Source organism: Hylobates moloch, unplaced genomic scaffold, assembly GCF_009828535.3.
Source record: "Hylobates moloch isolate HMO894 unplaced genomic scaffold, HMol_V3 SCAFFOLD_23, whole genome shotgun sequence".
Lineage (NCBI taxonomy): Eukaryota > Metazoa > Chordata > Mammalia > Primates > Hylobatidae > Hylobates > Hylobates moloch.
Genome location: NW_026652298.1, coordinates 3,356,991 through 3,376,887, shown reverse-complemented (window position 1 = coordinate 3,376,887; position 19,897 = coordinate 3,356,991). Strand labels below are relative to the sequence as shown.

Genomic DNA, 19,897 nt, shown 5'->3' with positions numbered 1-19,897 from the left:
TCTAGCACTAGAACTACCGTTTCTTTATTTGAGTTCTAAATGATTATTAAGTAGAAAAATAAGAGTATTAACTTGCATTTTTAACTGTTTTTTAAAACTTCTCTACCCATCTGTAGTTGCCACATACACGTGTTGAATTTCTTAAGTGAAAAGTACATATGATGTAAATAAATCACATACATTTAGGCTTTAGTGTAAACAGATGGTAAATGAAGTCATGGTGGATAACGAGACACAGGGAGAGTATATTAGTTTCCTATAGTTGCAGTAACAAATTACTACGAAATTGGTGGATTGAAACAACACACATTTAGTACATTTATTCTCTTATAGTTCTAGAAGTCAGAAGTTGGAAATCAGTCTCACAGGGCTAATATCAATGTGTCAGCAGGAATGGACTCTTCTGGAGGCTCCAGGGGACAATTTGTTTCTTGTTTCTTCTAGCTTTTAGAGACTGTTGGCATTCTTTGACATGTAGTCACATCACTCCAATCTCTGCTTCCAACTCTAGACTGTCTGTTTCTCTGACTCCACCTGCATCCTTCTTATAAGGATCATTGTGATTACATCAGGCCCACCAGGGTAATCTTCCCATCTCAAGATCCTCAACTTTATCACATCCGCAAAGCCTCCCCTCCTTTTTATTTTAAAGAGATGGGGTCTTGCTCTGTCACCCAGGCTGGGGTGCAGTGGCGCAATCATAGCTCACTGAAGCCTCAAACTTCCAGGCTCAAGCAATCCTGTTTCAGCCTTCCAAGTAGCTGGGACTACAGGCACATGACACCACACCTAGCTAAATTTTTATTTGATTTTACTTTTTTGGAGACAGGGTCTTGCTATGTTGCCCAGGCATACAAAGTCCCTTTTGCCAAATAAGGTAACATTCTCAGGTTCTGGGGATTAGGACATGAACATATTTGGTGGGTGGATGTGTCATTATTCAGCCTCACAGAGAATATACAAAAATAAAGGCACTGGTAATTGTCTAGTGTGCAAATTGGATGGTGGGTTCACAAGAATTCATTTTGCTATTATGGTTCCTAACATATATATGATACATACATTCATGTGTATATAAAATATATAATTTGAAACATTTTAGAAAGAGTAAAGAGGTATAAATCAAACTCTTAAGAAACAATGATAGTTCAATGAATGGGCAAAAGATAATGTATACTGAAAGAAAACTGAGACGGAGTAAAGCCAAAACAGAAGTCAAGGGAAGAATCTTTCAAGAATGAGACAGTCATCTCTTTGGATAGTAAAGGTCACGTAAGATAAGGACTGAGAAGAAAATATTCAATTAGCAACAGGGTCACTGCTGACCTTGATCAAAGCTATGTCAGTGGAATGGTAGATGCCAAAGATATATTGCTTTGGGTTGGGGAGTGCACGGGAGGTCACAATTTGGAAAAAGCCAGGTGCACAAAATTCTATTATATATTTATGCATAAAATACTGCAAATAAGTAAGACGAAATCCAGGATGTTCTGATAAACCAAAACAAGAAATTGGAATCTAGGTAAGATTTACCAAAAGAAAGAAAAAAGACAGTAAAAAAAAGTAGGGAGGGAGAAAGAAGCAAAAAGGAAAAGAAGCTACAAAAGAAAGAATAATGATGTTGACATCGAGGAGGAGCAGGACAGTGATGATAATGTTCTTTTTATAATTTTTCAGGCACTTATAGCATATGCCGAGCACTGTACTATGCATTTTATATACCTTTACAAAACAGGAAGCATTATGTCCATTTTACGGAACAGGACACAGAAACAAGGAAAGCACAGAGTTAGGAAGTATCAGACCAGGAACTCAAATGTAGGTAGAGCTGACTCTAAAATCTGTGTTCTTAACCAGTCTGCTAGACTGACATGACTGGTCCAATACAGTAGCTCAAGTATGAGAAGGCTAAGAATACAGCCTAACAGCATGGCTAATACCATGAGCCAACAGAAAATTTCTAGAAAGTAGTCTTTCCCAAAGCTAGGGTCAAGGACACTGGTAAGACACTATTAAGGGAGTTGGCCACAATAAGAATTTGAACTTAAAGCCAAAAAACTAAATCTAGAACCAAAATAAAAACTTGAGCCTTAATAAGGGGCCACTTACAAGCACTAACTAGGATGGACATAAACCATGGACTTCATCAGCAACAGAATAACAGTGTTTAAAGTCTCAACTAAGGAAACAAGCATCTAAAATTTGTTAAATAAACTCAGATGCATGCTGTATCCATTCTAGTACGAACTATGCACTAAAATGGTATGCTGAGACATTAATAAAATGGAAGACAAGACTATCACAATGATAATCAGTCAGAGATGAAAGTGGGACAGGAGCAAGACTAAAAGGCAGCTGTTGAGGAAAATTCTCTTAACTACCCTAAGTCCTTTAGGCAGTATCACTGAAGAGAAAATATATGCTCATCCAGAGAATTAGATCATCTAGGATACCAAATTCAAAGAAAACTGTAGGTTGATCTTTGTTAGCTGGGATGTTATACACAATCCCGGGTCAACTACCCTGGCACATAGGATAGGAATATTCTGCTATCATGAATTCTTTACACATAACATTATATAGAAGAAACTATTTTTTCCCATGAGATTATTATTTATAGTTAAGTGAGTTGGAAGACCTCAATTTCCAAATCCTTTGTCATATCCTTCAGAACAGGTGAGTAAAACAAATTCCAATAAGGGTGAATTCTTTTACAACCCTGGGAAAATATCAAACTATAATATAATCACCAACAGACCATCTATTAGATGTTTACTTTAGTGAGATGAAACAATATATCTAAAGTAATTACCTCAATGCCTAAGTGCACAATAAACAATAGATATTAGACCCCTTACTAGGACCAAAAAAAAAAAAAAAAAGCAGATTATAGAGACTCTTTAGTTATGAGGTCCTGTAACAGACACCTTTAATGCTCATGTCACACTCCCTTGGCCCATTTGTCATTTCAGCCACAGCTGTAGGAACTCATACTCCCATTATCCTCTAGCATCCTACCTCAAGTGAACCCATTACGCCTCAATATCTTCAGAAGCACAAGTATAGCTTAAAGCACAAAAGAGTTAACACCTTTAATCAAAGGGGAATGAGAACATAGGGATAAATGGTCAAGCCTTCTACCTTTCAAACGGGTAATACTGGGTAGCATTCTACACACTGCTCAGGAGGTCTCTCTACTGCTCACAGCAACAACAGCAACGTCATACTTTTTTGTTCCCTGTCTCACTCCCCAGGCTTCTCACTCCTACTTCCCAGGTAAGCTCTCAAATAAACCACCTAGGATTATGTCCTTGTCTCAGACTCTACTCAAGGAGAAGCCAAACTAAGACAAAGCCCTACACAAACCCTGAGAAATGAGTATTTGGCCTTTGCTTGAACACTGCTAATCCTCAAAACAGATGTTCCAAGAGCATACATCCTAGTCAAGTCTGTAGTAATGCAGCCTTTGACGCTAGAAAAGAAATACAAATATTTGTTGAATGGGTGAACAAACATTAGCAAAGTCTCAGAATTCATTAGGAAAAAAGGTAGAAGGTTAACCCATAAAACATACACAAACTTTATTTGTTCCCCGAAGATAACACTACACAAGATATTCGTGTTCTAAATTTTTGACTAGGAGGTCCCAGCTTTTATTACATCTCACTCTCAAGGTTCCCATGATCTATATTCATACGATACAGCAGTATAAGAAGAATTACAAACATGGAGTATTTTTTGTAAACCCTTAGTCTGTTTAATCTGACTCAAATCAAGTATTTCTCCAGGACTTTTAAACTTGGTATCAGAGAAAGGGATTTTCAGTCCCTCCCTGGTAATAAAGCTATAGAGATATAATCCTGAAGAAATTTCTATCAGTTATAGTATCTACCACATGGGAAAAAACAATCTGAAATAGTAGCTGTCATTCAGAGACAGACAAACTAGAAAAAGAGCCTGGTGGCTTTCTAGCTTAGGTCCCTGAGACTAGCTAGGTGCACCCTTACCCTTTCCATTGCTTGCTAATGTAAACCAATTCTCTCTTCTTGCCTAAGCCAGCCATCTGAGATTTTAGGTTTCTGTCACTTGTGAGAAAGGTTTAACACAAGAACTTAAACACAAGTATAAACAAAACACTGTATAAGACCTAATACTATCTATGGAAGGGCTACAAAGCCTGGGATCCATTAATCCCCCACTCTGATTTTATATATATGACTGTATCTATTTCTAAAGAAAAGTCATCAAAACGTCCATCAATTACTCCAAATAGATCTCTGACCTCTACACCCTCTCAAAGAAGATGTGTTTGACGGTCTAAACCAGTGATTCAATGTATTTTTCTGCCTCTGCATCACTTACATGGGCAACATCTTTAAATAAAAGTCATGATTTTCAACCACAAGTACATGTATTGTGAAACCCTTTCTCTATGCCATTTCCATGATTATGGTATGTGAATTCCTCCCTTTCTGCCACTACAGTTGAGAATCAACTGGTTAAGAATCTGATCATTTAGGCCAGGTGTGGTGGCTAACGCCTGTAATCCCAGCACTTTGGGAGACAGAGGCAGGCAGATCACTTCAGGCCAGGAGTTTGAAACCAGCCTGGCCATCATGGTGAAACCCCCATCTCTACCAAAAATACAAAAATTAGCCAGACATGGTGGTACACACCTGCAATTCCAGCTACTCGGGAGGCTGAGGCACATGAATTGATTGAACCCGGGAGGCGGAGGTTGCAGTGAGCCGAGATCATGCCACTGCACTCCAGCCTGGGCGAAAGAGCAAGACTCTGTCTCCAAAAAAAAAAAAAGAATATTTTGAGTCATTTTAGATCCTTTAAATCCATTCAGATGTGCTAAAATGCAAGAAATGTTAGCGTTTAGCTTTAAAAATAATCCATCCTAGGATGTGCTTGTCCTGAATAAGACGTAGCAAGCACACTGCACCCTGTATCTCCCACTGAATGCAACCATGAAATCTAGAAAGGATGCATGGAGCAGCTGTTTGAAGGTTCTGAAAAGGAAATAGCAGGCAGATCAGGGAAGATCATCAGAATTCAAAGGACCACTGAACTAGCAGTGAGTCTGAAATAGCTTTTCCCTTGAATGTCCCCAGCCTGAACTTAAATGCGGCTGGAAACATGAAATGAGCAATTCTCCAGGAGAGGCACTCTGCCTCAAGGAGCAAGAAAAGAAACAAATGTTCAGAGAAATGATAGAAAATCCCCATTTTCTTCTCTTTTCTCTCATACACCATGAATCAGCCATAGGCAATCCTATAGCCACATGCGATGGCAACAATGGAAATGTGCAGGAGCCAAAAATCTGAAGGAGGGTTCTTCTTCTAAGTCCACTGGAGCTGTGGCTCTGAATAGGTAGGGCCAACACCCATTGCTTTTCTGTTTTTTCTCCCTCTGTCCTCTAGTCTCTTTGCCCCTGATTTAGATGCAACTACAGTGCAAGGTAATGATAGCCACAATTTTCTGGATGGACACCAATAAAGGAAACTCCAGGGAATTGGGTTCTCCGAATATAATATAAACAAAAAATAAATAACACAAAAAAAGAAAGTATCCAAATACATGGAAATTAAACAAAACACCTCTAAATAATTTACAGATCAAAAAGGAAGTCTCAAGGGAAATAAAATATTTTGAACCAAATGAAAATACAACATATCTAAATTTGTAGCATGAAACTAAAGCAATTCAAAAGATGATGAAAAATGTCCTAGCTCGTTTTATGAGTCCAGCATTACTCTGATACCAAATCTAAACACAGTACCAAAATAAAAAAGAAACAAACTACAGATCAGTGTCCTTCATAAACACAGATGTAAAAATCTTCAACAAAGTATTAGCAAACCAAATATGCCAGTATACGAAAAGAATTCAACACCACAACTAAGTGGGGTTTACTGAGAATGCAAGCTGATTCAATATTTGAAAATCAATCTACCATATTAATAGTCTAAAGAAGAAAAACAAGACTACACCAATTGATGCATAAAAGGCATTAGACACATCCATTCATGATGAAAACTGTTAGCAAAGCAGAAGCAGAAGGGAACCTCTTCAGTCTAATAAAGGGTATTTCTATAAAAAACCTTTAGCTAACATTATATGTAAAGGTGAAAAGCTGAATGCTTTCCCTTAAGATTGGTAAATGAAAAGAATATCTGCTGTTACCATTCTTAACATCCTCCTGGAAATAAAAAAGAAATAAAAGACCTAGTGATTGGAAAGGAAGAAACGAAATTTCCCTATTCATGGACTGCATGATTATTTAAAGCCCAAAGAATCTACAAAAAACTTACATAACTTTATGTAACAAATAAATGTGGCAAGGTCACAGGATACAAAGTCAACCACAAAAATCAATCACACTTCTATATACAGCAATACACAATTTGAAAATAAAATTTAGGCTGGATGCAATAACTCAAGACTATAATCCTAGCATTCTGGGAGGCTGAGGAAGGAGGATCACCTGAGGTCAGGAGTTTGAGACCAGCATGGGCAATATAGCAACCTGTCTCTACAAAAAAATAAAATAAAATAAGAAAATTAGTCAAGCTTAGTGGTACATGCCTATAGTCGCAGCTGCCTGGGAGGCTGAGGTGGGAGGACTGCTTAAGCCCAGGAGCTCAGGGATGTAGTGAGCTATGATTGCATCACTGCACTCCAGCCTGGATGACAGAGCAAGGCCCTGTCTCTAAAAAATAAAAAATAAAGAAAAGAAAATTTTAAAAGCAATGCTCTTTACCATAGCTCCCCCAAATTGAGATAGATAGGCATAAATCTAACGAAACATATACAGGATCTGCACGCTCAAAACTACAACACTGATTAAATAGACATACCATGTTTATGGATTGAAAGATTCAACACAGCAGAAATGTCAACTTTTCCCAAATTAATCTATAGATTTAATGCAATACAATCAAAATCCTAGCAGGATTTCATAGATATAAAAGAGCTGATTCTAAATGATGGAAGGGAACTAAAATAGCTACAATTTTCAAAAAGAAGGATGGGCCAGGCTCAGTGGCTCACACCTGTAATCCCAGTACTTTGGGGAGCTTAGGCAGGAGGACTGCTTGAACCCAGAGTTCAAGACCAGCCTGGGCAACATAGGGAGACACCCATCTCTACAAAAAAAAAATATAAAAATTAGCGAGGCATGGTGGTATGCACCTGTAGTCTTGGCTACTCAGGAGGCTGAGGTGGGAAAGAATCGCTAGAGTCCTGGAGGTCAAGGCTGCAGTAAGCCATTATCACACCACTACCCTACAGCCTGACAGCCTGAGTAACAGAGCAAGACCTGGTCTCTTAAAAAAAAAAAAAAAAAAAAAAAAAAAACAAAGTCCAGGCACAGTAGCTTACGGCTCTAATCCCAGCACTTTGGGAGGCCAAGCCAGGTGGATCACGAGGTCGGGAGTTCAAGACCAGCCTGGTCAACATGGTGAAACCGTCTCTACTAAAGATACAAAAAATTAGCTGGGCGTGGTGGTGCATGCCTGTAATCCCAGCCACTTGGGAGGCTGAGGTAGGAGAATCCACTTGAACCCGGAAGGCGGAGGTTGCAGTAAGCCAAGATTGTGCCACTGCACTCCAGCCTGGGCAACAGGGCGAGACTCCGCCAAAACAACAAAAAAAAGAACTTCAAGAAGACAATACAGAAAAAAATCTTCACAGCCTAGGGTTAGGCAAAGAGCTCAACAATGAAAGCACAATCATTAAAAGGAAAAATACTAGTAAACTAACTTCATCAAAATTTAAAACTTTTACTTTGTGAAAGATAATGTTAAAGAATGAAAAAGAAAAACTACAGATTAGGAGAAAATATTTGAAAATTACACATCTGACTGGTAGAGTTCAGGACACGCTACCCCAAAATGTGCCACCTTGTAATACTGAAAAACGGCCGAAGTAGGAAGGTAACTTTGACCTTCTTCCCCCATCCCTTCTTCTCTGAAGTAGGTTATAAAATCTAGGATTATCTAACCTTCCCTATAAAACTCTCATGTGAGAGATGTCTTCCCTATATTGTCTTCCCTATATCAGAAAGAAAGGAACATTGTTATCTCTGAAGACAAATGGTCAGTCACAGAGACGAATCAGAACAAACTGGCTTTGCTGTTTCCCCCAGCTTATTACCATATACCAAATCCCCTTTGTTCTATGATATTTCTCCCTATCTACTCTTCTACAAACCTAAGCATAAAAATATACAAGTTTAACTGCTTCTTTGGATCTTTATCTCCTTATGAAAGCTCCCATGTTACATAAAATTTATATTAAATACATTTGTATGTTTTTCTCTTCTTCATCTGTTTTTTGTTGTAGGGGGCTCAACCATGAACCTAGAGAGATATACTTTTTCCCATACATGACAAAGAATTTGTATCCAGAATATTTTAGGAACTATAAAAGCTGAACAATAGGAAAATAATATGATTAAAAATGGGCAAAAGACATAAACAGATACTTCACCAAAGTTCAACATCATTTGCCATTAGAGAAATGCATATTAAAACCACAATGAGTTAGCCATCATAGAAGTACAAGTCAAAACCAGAATGAGATACCACCTTATATTCACTAGGATAGTTATAATTTCAAAAAGATAGATAATAACAAAGTTGGAGAGGACGCAAAGACACTGGAACCCTCATTCAATTCACTGCTGGTGGGAATGTAAAATAGTGCAGCCACTTTGGAAAACAGTCTGACAGTTACTCAAAAGGCTAAATATAGAGTTATTACATTATCCTGCAATTCTACTCCGAGGTATATACCCAAAACAATAAAAACATATGTTGACATAAAATCTTGTACCTGAATGTCCACAGAACACTACTCATATAGCCAAAAGGTAGAAACAATCCAGATGTCCCTTAAAAATAAAATGTGGTTTGTCCATACAATAGAATACTATTCTTCAATAAAAAGGACTGGTACATGCTACAACTTGGATAAACCTTGAAAACATTATGCTAACTGAAAGAAGCCTGTCACAAAAGACCATATATTATATGACTGCATTTGTATAAAATGTCCAGAATAGGCAAATCCATAGAAACAAAAAGCACGTTAGTCGTTATCTAGGACTGGGGGAGAAGTGACTGCTAATGGGTACAGAGTTTCCTTTTGAGTGATGGAAATGTTCTAAAATTGTGGTTTTGGTTGTACAATTCTGGGAATATATGAAAACCCATCAAACTGTATACTTTATATGAGTAAATTTTATAATATATAAATTATAGCTAAATAAAGCCATTCCAAAATAAAAATCTGTAATGAAATACCATTAAACACCTACTAGAATGGCTAAAATAAAAAATACAGCCGGGCGCCATGGCTCATGCCTGTAATTCCAGTGCTTTGGGAGGCCGAGGCAGGCAGATCACCTAAGGTCAGGAGTTCGACACCAGCCTGACCAACATGGTGAAACTCCGTCTCTACTAAAAATACAAAAATTAGCCGGGCATGGTGGCATGCACCTGTAATCCCAGCTACTCAGGAGGCTGAGGCAGGACAATCGCTTGAACCTGGAAGGCGGAGCTTGCAGTGAGCCGAGATCGTGCCACTGCACTCCAGCCTGGGTAACAGAGCAAGACTCTGTCTCAAAAAAAAAAAAAAAAAAAAAAAAAATACTGACAATACAAATGTTAACAAGGATGCAAAACAACTAAAACTTTCATATGGTGCTGGTGGAAAGCAAAATGGTACAACTGCTCTGGAAAACGGTCTGACAGTTTCTTACAAAATTAAACATATACTTAGCTATGACCCAGGAATCTTCTACCCAGGTATTTACTCTAGAGAAACAAAATCGTAACTCACATAAAACCCTGTACAGAAGTGTTTACAGCAGCTCTATTTACACTGCCAAAAACCTGAAATAATTCATATGTCCTTCAATAGGTAAATGGATAAACTGTGGTACCTCCACAAAACAGAATACTACTTAGCAGTAAAAAGGAACAAACTATCAATACATGAAACTTATATGAAGTTCAAAGGCATTATGCTGAATAAAAAAAGACAATCTCAAAAGGTTATATATTATATGACTACATTTATATTACAGTCTCAAAACTGTAAAACTATAAAGATGAAAGAAGATAACTGTGGACAGGGATTACAGCGGTTAGGGAAGGATAACATGAGGGAGTCTTGGGGTAATGAAGTCTTTTGGTATTCTGTACCCTGAAACAATACAGTAAAACAGTTATTTGCCTATTACACTGTATTCTGTACTATGATTATTGTGGTGGTTACACATAGCCCATACATGTGTTAAAACTCTAAGAAGTATACACCAAAAGGAAAACAGTTAATTTTTCTTTATAATTTTAAAAATAAAATAAAATAAATCCAACCTAGAGTCAACTTTTTTCCTTAATTCAATCTCAGCTCATGAAACTATCATCTCTGACAATCTCATTTAAATAAAAGTACAGTATATAATTCAAAGATCAACACTGACAAAATGGAAAACATCCTAAGGGGTATCAAGAGGTAGTAAAGCATCAGGAAATTTGATCATTAATAAAGAGTAAACAAACTGGACATGCTAAGCCTGGAGCACAGACTTGCAGGGAGAATGAGTGATGACAAATGTCTTCAATCATCTGAAGGGCTGACAAGTGTATATGGGGTTAAACTTGTTCTATATAGTTTCAAAGAAAAACATCACTTACCAGTAAGTCTAAACGTATAGTGTGTTTTCTGGGGTTATCAGAAAGTCACCAAACTTCCTCAACAACTAGATAATCAAGCAGCAGGAAGTTCTAGGGATTCTTGCATTAAACAAAGGGTTGGACTTAATGATTCTAGAGTTTTCTTCCAACTTAAATATTACATAAATCTATGAACTATAACTCTAGAGTTAACCTACAAAGATAGAAGACACTGAACATCTAAAAAGGTAACCTTTCCTGCCAAAATATCACTTTTTATTGCACAAAAGTAAATACTACAAAGCACTTTCACATTTTTTAAAAGGTTGAATACAAAATCTGAACAAAAAGCCATATTATGAAATGTATTTTATTTCCCCAAATCTCATTTGTACTATGAATATTAAAATGAAATTCAAATTACAAATGTCTAAGTCTAATCTTATTAGACTTAAAAGGCAAAAGTCATACATTTCATGCAAATTCCTGTAAGTATATTGAAGAGATGGCTTGAAAAAGAAGTACTCTTTCCATACAAAGAGTGGTAGTCCTCAAAAGAGCCAAAACATCTGTATTCACTTTAAAGCTCATCAAGACAGACTGACATTTTTAGGAGAAGCATATGGCTTGCTGAACAGTCACCTAGAACAGAATCTTTTGTCTAGTAAGCCCTATTCAAGGACCATTTACTTATGTATGAAGTGGTTGAATAAAGGAAAAAACATATTTTTGAGTCCTAGAAAACACAAAGAAATAAACTCTTCATCTAGCTTTGTTTAAGAATACAGAAAACATATTGCAAAAGCAGCCAGATTTTACTCCCAGAGACAGTTCTCTCAACATTTGAAACAATTCAAACACAAAAGAATAGAGAAGCATGAAACTTTCTTAGAGAACGACATCCAGCGAAAGACCACCTCCCTAAAAAAGCCTTCTCCATTTTAAAGGATAAAACACTTTCTTAAAATTTTGAAGGGCAGAGTTCAACAGCTGTGCTATATTAAACCTGAGCCCTTCCAAAAGGAAGAATAAGAGTCTCCAGAGAGAGAGTAATACGGCCTGCTTTCTCCAAAATTATCAAAATGCCTTTTTTCCCTCTAAGGAAACTTTCTCCAAGAAAATACCTCTTATGTGCACGGGTGAAAAGCATAAAACTTAATTTAGAATAGAAAAATATGCAAAAATGGAAGAATTTTTGTTTCTGGAAATCTCCCTGAACTTTCTCCCAAGGAAAAATGTATTTCCTAAGTCTTACAAGATATAATATGGAAACATTTTTTTTAAAATCTGTTTTCAGCCCTAGTTTCCCATTAGAATCACCATAGAGCTAAGCCTCAACCTAAACTCACTGAACCAATATAGACTGGGGGGCAAGGCATCTGAATTTTTCAGGCATACAACAGATAATTTTGATGCACAAGAGTTTAAAAACCAGTGAACTGGAGAAGGAGCCCATAAAAGAAAAATTAAGTCTAGTGCGTACAGGCAAGAAGAAAAGGTCACCTTTGAGCAACTAACTAGTTCTAAAGAACCTAAAGTCATATTTATCTACCAAAATACTTAGTAACAGACAACAAAACAGAACTTGAAACAAGAATTCTTAATTGCTCTGTTATTAAAAGAAGAAATTTAGAATAGTTTATTAAACTATTCAAATGTTTAGATGAAAGTTGTTATGAAGAATGTGGTCACTGCATAATTCAGGTTCAATAAGGTTCCATCAGGATCTTTGGACTTCTACAAGCCAGAAAAGTCACAAGAGCTCATATATTAAATATAATTATTTGTTAACCTTAAAAGAGCTCAAGTCTTTAATCACAAAAAGTAAACTTCTGCCATCATCAGAATTTCATTAAGCATACTTGGTTTTATATAAAATTCTACTAGGTTTAGTTGCTTCACATTCAAATCCATAATAAATGAAAAAGGGGTGCTAAAACTGCTAAAAGGAAGTAGACCAGTCATGGAAGAATATAACACTATTAAAAAGCAGACACGAGAACTCAGAAAGCATAGCAGACACTGAATCATTTTTAAAGGCAACAGTTTTTCCTAATGATCACTGGAATCAGTAAGAAAACAGAAAAAAAAATGTCCAGTATATCTTGTTATACATATTTTTTAAGAGGGTAAAAAAGTATAATAATCAAGTCACTTATGGAAAGTCCCTCACCAAAAATAATTACAAAATTTAGGGGAAAAAATCATTAGCTTAAAAAAATAAACAACTAATTTTGCATTTGGTAACTCTCACTGTACAAATGGAACCATGGAGCAACAGTAAAGATAAGAGCATTCCATGGTCTCTCAAATAAAGAAGACACTTGGCTAAAAGGCAGAAAAAACAGAGAGGACATTAGGGTTTGAATTGATTATTACCAGACATAATATTCCTCACTGCAAAAGTCAACATATTCATTTAGACTGCTATATCAGACTATGGTCAACCCTCTGCATCCGTGGGTTCCACATCATGAATTCAACCAACCTCAGATTTAAAATATTAAGGAGTGCTGGGCTCAGTGGCTCACGCCTGTAATTCCAGCACTTTGGGAGGCCGAGGCGGGTGGATCACGAGGTCAGGACTTTGAGACCAGCCTGACCAACGTGGTGAAACCCCATCTCTAATTAAAATACAAAGAAATTATCCAGGCGTGGTGGTGCACGCCTGTAATCCCAGCTACTCGGGAGGCTGAGGCAGGAGAATTGCTTGAACCCAGGAAGCAGAGGTGACAGTGAGCCAAGATCGCACCACTGCATTCCAGCCTGGGTGACATAGCAAGACTCCACCTCAAAAAAAAAAAAAAAAATACTCGGCGGGGGGGAAAACTGCATCTGTACTTATCATGTACAGTCTTTTCTCTTGTCATTATTTCCTAAACAATACAGGATAACAGTTATTTACAAAGCATTTACATTGTATTAGGTATCATTAAGTAATCCAGAGATGATTTAAAGTATACAGGAGGATGTACAGAAGTTATATGCAAATACTACACCATCTTAAATCAGAGACTTGAGCATCCGTGGATTTTGGTGTCCTTGAGGAGTCCTGCAACCAATCCTTCATCGATACCAAGAGACAATTACATTTCCTGGCAATGTAAACTTAAGTAATTTCACTTCTGTACCTGTTTCCTCATCTGAAAAATGAGGATAACAACACCTGAGTTGATCGGATTACTGTGGGAAACACATGAAATAATACAGGTGAAATCCTTGGCACAGTAGCTGATACACAGTAAATTAAAAACAAATGTTACTTGGAATTAATTTTGCTCGGAATAAACGATTCTCAACTTCTACCAACGGACATGTTTTAGAAGCTCTTCCATTTGAAATTGTTTGTATTCAGTACAGACAATATGTATTCTGACTAAATTCTATGTATACCTCACCCCAAACAGATCTCTTCTAGCAAGTATTATACAGGAACCAAGTTGCTCCATCTTTCTCCTTTAAGTTCCATGTATTATTAACTTTTTTTTTTGGAGTCTTGCCCTGTCACCCAGGCTAGAGTGCAGTGGTGCAATCTCGGCTCACTGCAACCTCCGCCTCCCAGGTTCAAGCGATTCTCCTGCCTCCGCCTCCCAAGTAGCTGGGATTACAGGCACCCGCCACCGCACCCGGCTAATTATTGTATTTTTTAGTAGAGACGGGGTTTCACCATGTTGGCCAGGCTGGTCTCGAACTCCTGACCTCATGATCCACCCGCCTTGGCCTCCCAAAATGCTGGGATTACAGGTGTGAGCCACCGCACCCGGCCGTATTACTAACTTTTTAAAACTTCACACAGTTACTCTTACTCCAAAAAAGTTCTCATGTTCCAAGGGTACCCTTTCCCAAACATTCATTTCCTCCTGCATTTTTAAATTTGAATACAAAAGAAGTGTCTGAACACTTGTCAAAGTGTACGAATACAAAATCTATTCATAAGACAACTTCAATCCAAAAGTTAACAAAGTTCTAGGTGAATATCCTACACTCAGACCACTGCAAATAATTAGAAAGAATATGTGTTGTAGTTTATCTTCATATTTATATAGGTTAGTGCCTACCTGGCTATCACTGATGCGGCTGTTAAAAGAAACACTGCGTAATGCTCCCTGCTTTTCCTCACAATCACTCATCTCTAAATATGTATTTATTCATCTGTAAGATAAGCATTTACCTGCTACATGCAAGCCATTACACTAGATACCATGAAGTACACACAAATAAATAAAAATGTGGTCGTATCCTCAAAAAGCTTGCGACCTCACTGCTGATATATCGGTCCATGTGCTAAAACCTGCTCACTTGCAAATATGAGTGTATATAAAATAGAGTCAGTATAGGTTGTTATGCTGAGGTAACCAATCCAAACACCTTTGTGGCTTACAGCAAAGGTTTATTTTTCACTCAATTTATATTTTATAAAATCTTGCAACAAGACTCAGTTTCTGCTTTGCACTATGTAGTCTGCAATCCAAGATGTGGGCTAAAACAGTAGACCCCACCTGGAGTACTCCTACCTCACATCAGAGGGAAAAGGAATATGACAAGACAGAGGACAGCTCTCAAAGCTCCTGTTTGACATGGTATATCATTTCCACTAACATTTCACTGGACAAAGCAAGTCATTTGGCCAGTAGTTTTTGGTTATATAATCCTGTTACAGATAATGGTAGTGAATACTTTAAATAGCACAATCTATCACAATACTTATAACCAAGATTAAAGAAACGAAAAATATTCAGGCCATTCAAACTAATAATAAAATTACCATTTATCTAGGGAAGGCTTACTATATGCCGACATTACATATTAAAATATTTAATTTTCCGGCTGGATACGGTGGCTCATGCCTGTAATCCTAACACTTTGGGAGGCCAAGGCACGCAGATCACTTGGGGTGAGGTATTCAAGACCAGTGTGAAACCCCTTCTGTACTGAAAATGCAAAAATTAGCCGGGCGTGGTGGCAAGCACACCTATAGTCCCAGCTGCTTGTGAAGGCTAAGGCAGGAGGATCACCTGAGCCCAGAGGGCGGAGGCTGCATGAGCCAAGATTGAGCCACTGCACTCCAGCCTGAGCAACAGAATGAGACTCTGTCTCAAAATATAATAATTATTTTCCTAACAAAAATTCAACGAAGACGTCTGCTACTGATGAAAACTGACTAAGTATGGGCATTTGGAAAGAGGAAAATAAACAAAACAAATAAACCTATCAGAAAACATATTAGAAACCTTTCAAGCTCTCAAACTTTGGCTTGGATGTGTTACAAAGATAGCAAAAATAGCTGCCCCTAGGAGAGGAATTTATTTAGTTTATCTGAAGTAGAAGTGAACCTATTAGTCTTAAGTGTCCTAAATTTGAGCTTAGTCTATTTCCCAGCAAGGTGTTAACAAACAGAATTCTTGTCAACCTTAAGGACTGCTTACTATTTGGAGGGTTCAAATTCAATTCCCCATCAAATTGAAGACTCAATTTCATGCTAGCTTACATAATGCTGAAGAACGAAATACAGCAGCAGAATAAAGCCACAGATCAGGGCATAAAAGAGGCCTCACAAACAGGTCCCATACACTCAGTCCCCACCAGTCATTAATTAAAACCCTCTGGGTGATTTAACACCCTAAAGACTTGTTTGAGGAAAACACAAGACCTAGTAAATACTGAAGTGAGATAAGTATACAGGAACACACTTAAATAAGTGAATAAATAATAAGATCACTGCATCAAATATCTTAAGTATTACTATTTTGAAATAGAGTGCCATTTCATCTGGCTGATAAATGCATTTAGAATAGTTAAATTTACCCTGGAAAATCCCTTAGGAAAGTCAGGGAAAGTAAGGATAAATGTAGACAATTTAGGGACGGGCGCCGTGGCTCACGCCGGTCATCCCAGCACTTTGGGAGGCCGGGGCGGGTGGATCACCTGTGGTTAGGAGTTCGAGACCAGGCTGGCTAACACGGTGAAACTCCGGCTCTACTAAAAATAAAAAAATTAGCTGGGCATGGTGGCGGGCACCTGTAATCCCAGCTATGCTGGAGGGTGGGGCAGGAGAATCACTTGAACCCGGGAGGCAGAGGTTGCAGTGAGCTGAGATTGCGCCATTGCACTCTAGAATGGGTGACAAGAGCAAAACTACACCTCAAAAAAAAAAAAAAATGTAGACAATTTAACCCCTTTTTTTGCCTCCTCACATTCAGTACAGGGAAATGAGAAGCACATGGAAACTGAGACCAACACTACAGCACAAACTCAGTGAGTAACTAGATCAGCTCAATCACCCACATTACTTAATTTTTTCTCTCGTGTGTATATGTTGTTGCATTCTTTGTTTTGCTTTTTACTGATGATATACTATAATTGAATTCATATGTTAATGTAGCAGCTAACAGCATCCTTCCTTTTCTTTTTTTTTTTGTTTTTTTGTTTTTTTGAGACAGAGTCTGGCTCTGTGGCCCAGGCTGGAGTCAGTGGCGCGATCTCGACTCACTGCAAGCTCCGCCTCCCGGGTTCACACTATCCTCCTGCCTCAGCCTCCCGAGTAGCTGGAACTACAGGAGCATGCCGCCATGCCTCGCTAATTTTTTGTATTTTTAGTAGAGACTGGGTTTCACCGTGTTGGCCAGGATGGTCTCGATCTCCTGACCTTGTGATCTGCCCGCCTCGGCCTCCCAAAGTGCTGGGATCACAGGCATGAGCCACCATGCCCAGCCCTTCCTTTTCTTCAGTTCCCTACTCCACTCCTTACCTTACTGATTCCACTTCCCATATTCTACTCAAATGATCTGAAATGTTACATGATTTGCAAATGTTTTTCTAAGCATTACAATAAAATGAATTTTAGATGTAGATTTTCCCATTAATTGGTTCTTTCTACTCACCTTTTTCAGATCCTCATTACGATCAAATCATAATGGAAAAAGAATGCTTAAGGACGAAGAACAAACAATATGTAAGGGAGAGGATCTATAAATTTCCCTCAAATCAAGATGAACATGACAAGCTCTTGGGGTAAAAATGTGGCACAGAAAACAAATAAATGTGTTAATTTGTATTTTAAAAATGTCTTCCCTGGCGTTAAGATTTTTTTTCAAGATTAAATTATTTATTTTCAAATCTCTTACATTTTCAGGCAAAAACTCTTAAGTTTGGATATGTAGTAACAATTATTATCAGAGTTTCAAAACTCTAATCTCAACTTCAATTACTATAATTGCTGATAAAATGGCTGTGACTTAAAATTACAGCCATGTTTTGATTAGCCATAAACCAGTGGTCCCTTCAAACTTGTTTTCAGTTCTGGGGCTACCATGAGTACATTATTTTCTGGGAATGCACAATTAATCCCTACAACGTGTACGGGGGGAAGGGCTAAGGGCTAATCTTGGTCACCGCTATACTAACTCTAAGTTAACCAGTGAAGTATTTTACCTTAGAAAAATACTTAACCCAGCCTGGCCAACATGGTGAAACCCCTTCTCTACTAAAAGTACAAAAATTAACCAGGCATGGTGGTGCACCTGTAATCCCAGCTACTCAGGAGGCTGCGGCAGGAGAACTGCTTGAACCTGGGAGGCAGAGGTTGCAGTGAACCAAGATCACGCCACTGCACTCCAGCCTGGGCGTCAGAGTAAGAATGTATCTCAAAAAAAAAGAAAAAAGAAAAATAGTTTTCATATATGGAACACTTAATTACAAACATCATTTGCCTTTCCCCAATCTTAGCACCCTTACTTTTGAGTAACTCTATTCTATGTATTTAGTAATCATTTAACTAATGCTTTCAAGCCTTTTCGTAAGTCACGGACCCTACTGGGACACTCTCTTCTCTCCCACCCAGCACCCACTATATTTAAACCTTAATAAAACTCATCCTTAAAAATTCTTCCGAATTAACTCATCCTAATTCTCTGCATTCCATTTATATTTATTTAACACTAAATCAATTAGCATTCTACTAGACCTTCTTTTCAACTTCTAACCACTTGCATCCCCCTCCTACCTCCTTCAAATCTCTCCATTCAGTCTTTCCTATCTTTGTTCTAATATGTGTGTGTATGTATGTATAGTATAAGTACTATAATTTTAAAAACTCAGGGAAATTCTGAAAAATAGAAAATGGAAGGTTAATACAGCCGAAAAAAAAATCATCACAAAAATGCTTCAAGGAAAAACAGTAACAACTCGATCAACTGACAACTGAATCTGACAATACTTTGGAAAAGTACTACTTTAGGTTCCTAAGGACGCAAAGAGCCCTCAACAACTCAATTCAATCTCTGAATTATTGTGAGGCTTTAACAAAATCCCTAGAAAACCTCCGGGCATTACCACCAGCCTTTTAAAAATTACCTTCCAATATTACTAAGCAGTGATATTTTTACTAACACTAAATTCCAAACAAGTTTTCCTCCCAAGCAGACTGATGAATAAACAATCTTCCTATGCAGAAACCAAATTAAAACCACTTAAAACCATGGAAGAGATACAGTGATTTAACCCTTCTGTAAGGACTGGAGTGGTGGGCAAACAGGTGACAAATGGAGGGGATGCAGAAAGTGGAAACAGAAATCAGTGAGACTCCTCCCCTTCTCTGAGGGCTAAGGTTCAGCTTGCAGCTCCGGAGGCAAATCTTCCCCACGGACCCTCTCCCTCAGCGACAAGCCAAAAGCTTCCTGCCCCGGCCTCGCACTCACACCCTCACTCGCCTGGCCAACGCCCATTGATAGCAGACAGTCCCTAGTCCGCCCGACCTCTCCCGAGGAAAGGGTCAGCAGAGGACGCCTTCCCCGAGGCCTCCTCCGGAACTCAGCCAGCAGAGACTCCGCAAAAATGGAGGGACCCAAGAAGCTTGAAGAAAAGTGTGACAATTATATTACCTGGTCGGAACCCTGGAAACGGAAAGGGCAGCTACAGCCACTGCCCTTCTCCGCCACAACGTCTGCCTCAGTGCCACTGACATTGAGACCGCCGCCATCTTGCTGCAGGCAAACGCCAGGATGAAAGGACGGATCACCGCAAGGGACTAACTTCCTTCGTTCTCAAGCCAGTGCAATCGCAATGTTGCGAAATTCTGTGGGATTTTATTTTCTTTTTAATACTGGGGCTTAAAAAAAGAGGGGAAACGTTTAGTTTAAAGAATTAAGAAGAAAAGTGTGTCGGAAGAAATGCAGAAGTGCATTAAATGTAAATATTACCACCATAAA

At 38.2% G+C, this 19,897-nt stretch overlaps 1 protein-coding gene across 2 annotated transcripts in view; it reads right to left on the bottom strand.

The window, feature by feature from the left end:
- The window catches only part of NDUFS4 (NADH:ubiquinone oxidoreductase subunit S4), a 132,274-nt gene extending 112,582 nt beyond the window's left edge, over positions 1–19,692 (bottom strand). For both annotated transcript variants that reach the window (XM_032144636.2, XM_032144637.2), the window contains exon 1: positions 19,571–19,692. In XM_032144636.2, coding sequence (XP_032000527.1) covers positions 19,571–19,668 — 98 coding nt within the window. In that variant the 5' untranslated portion in view covers positions 19,669–19,692. The remainder of the gene's footprint in view (positions 1–19,570) is intronic.
- Between the last annotated feature and the right edge of the window lie 205 nt (positions 19,693–19,897).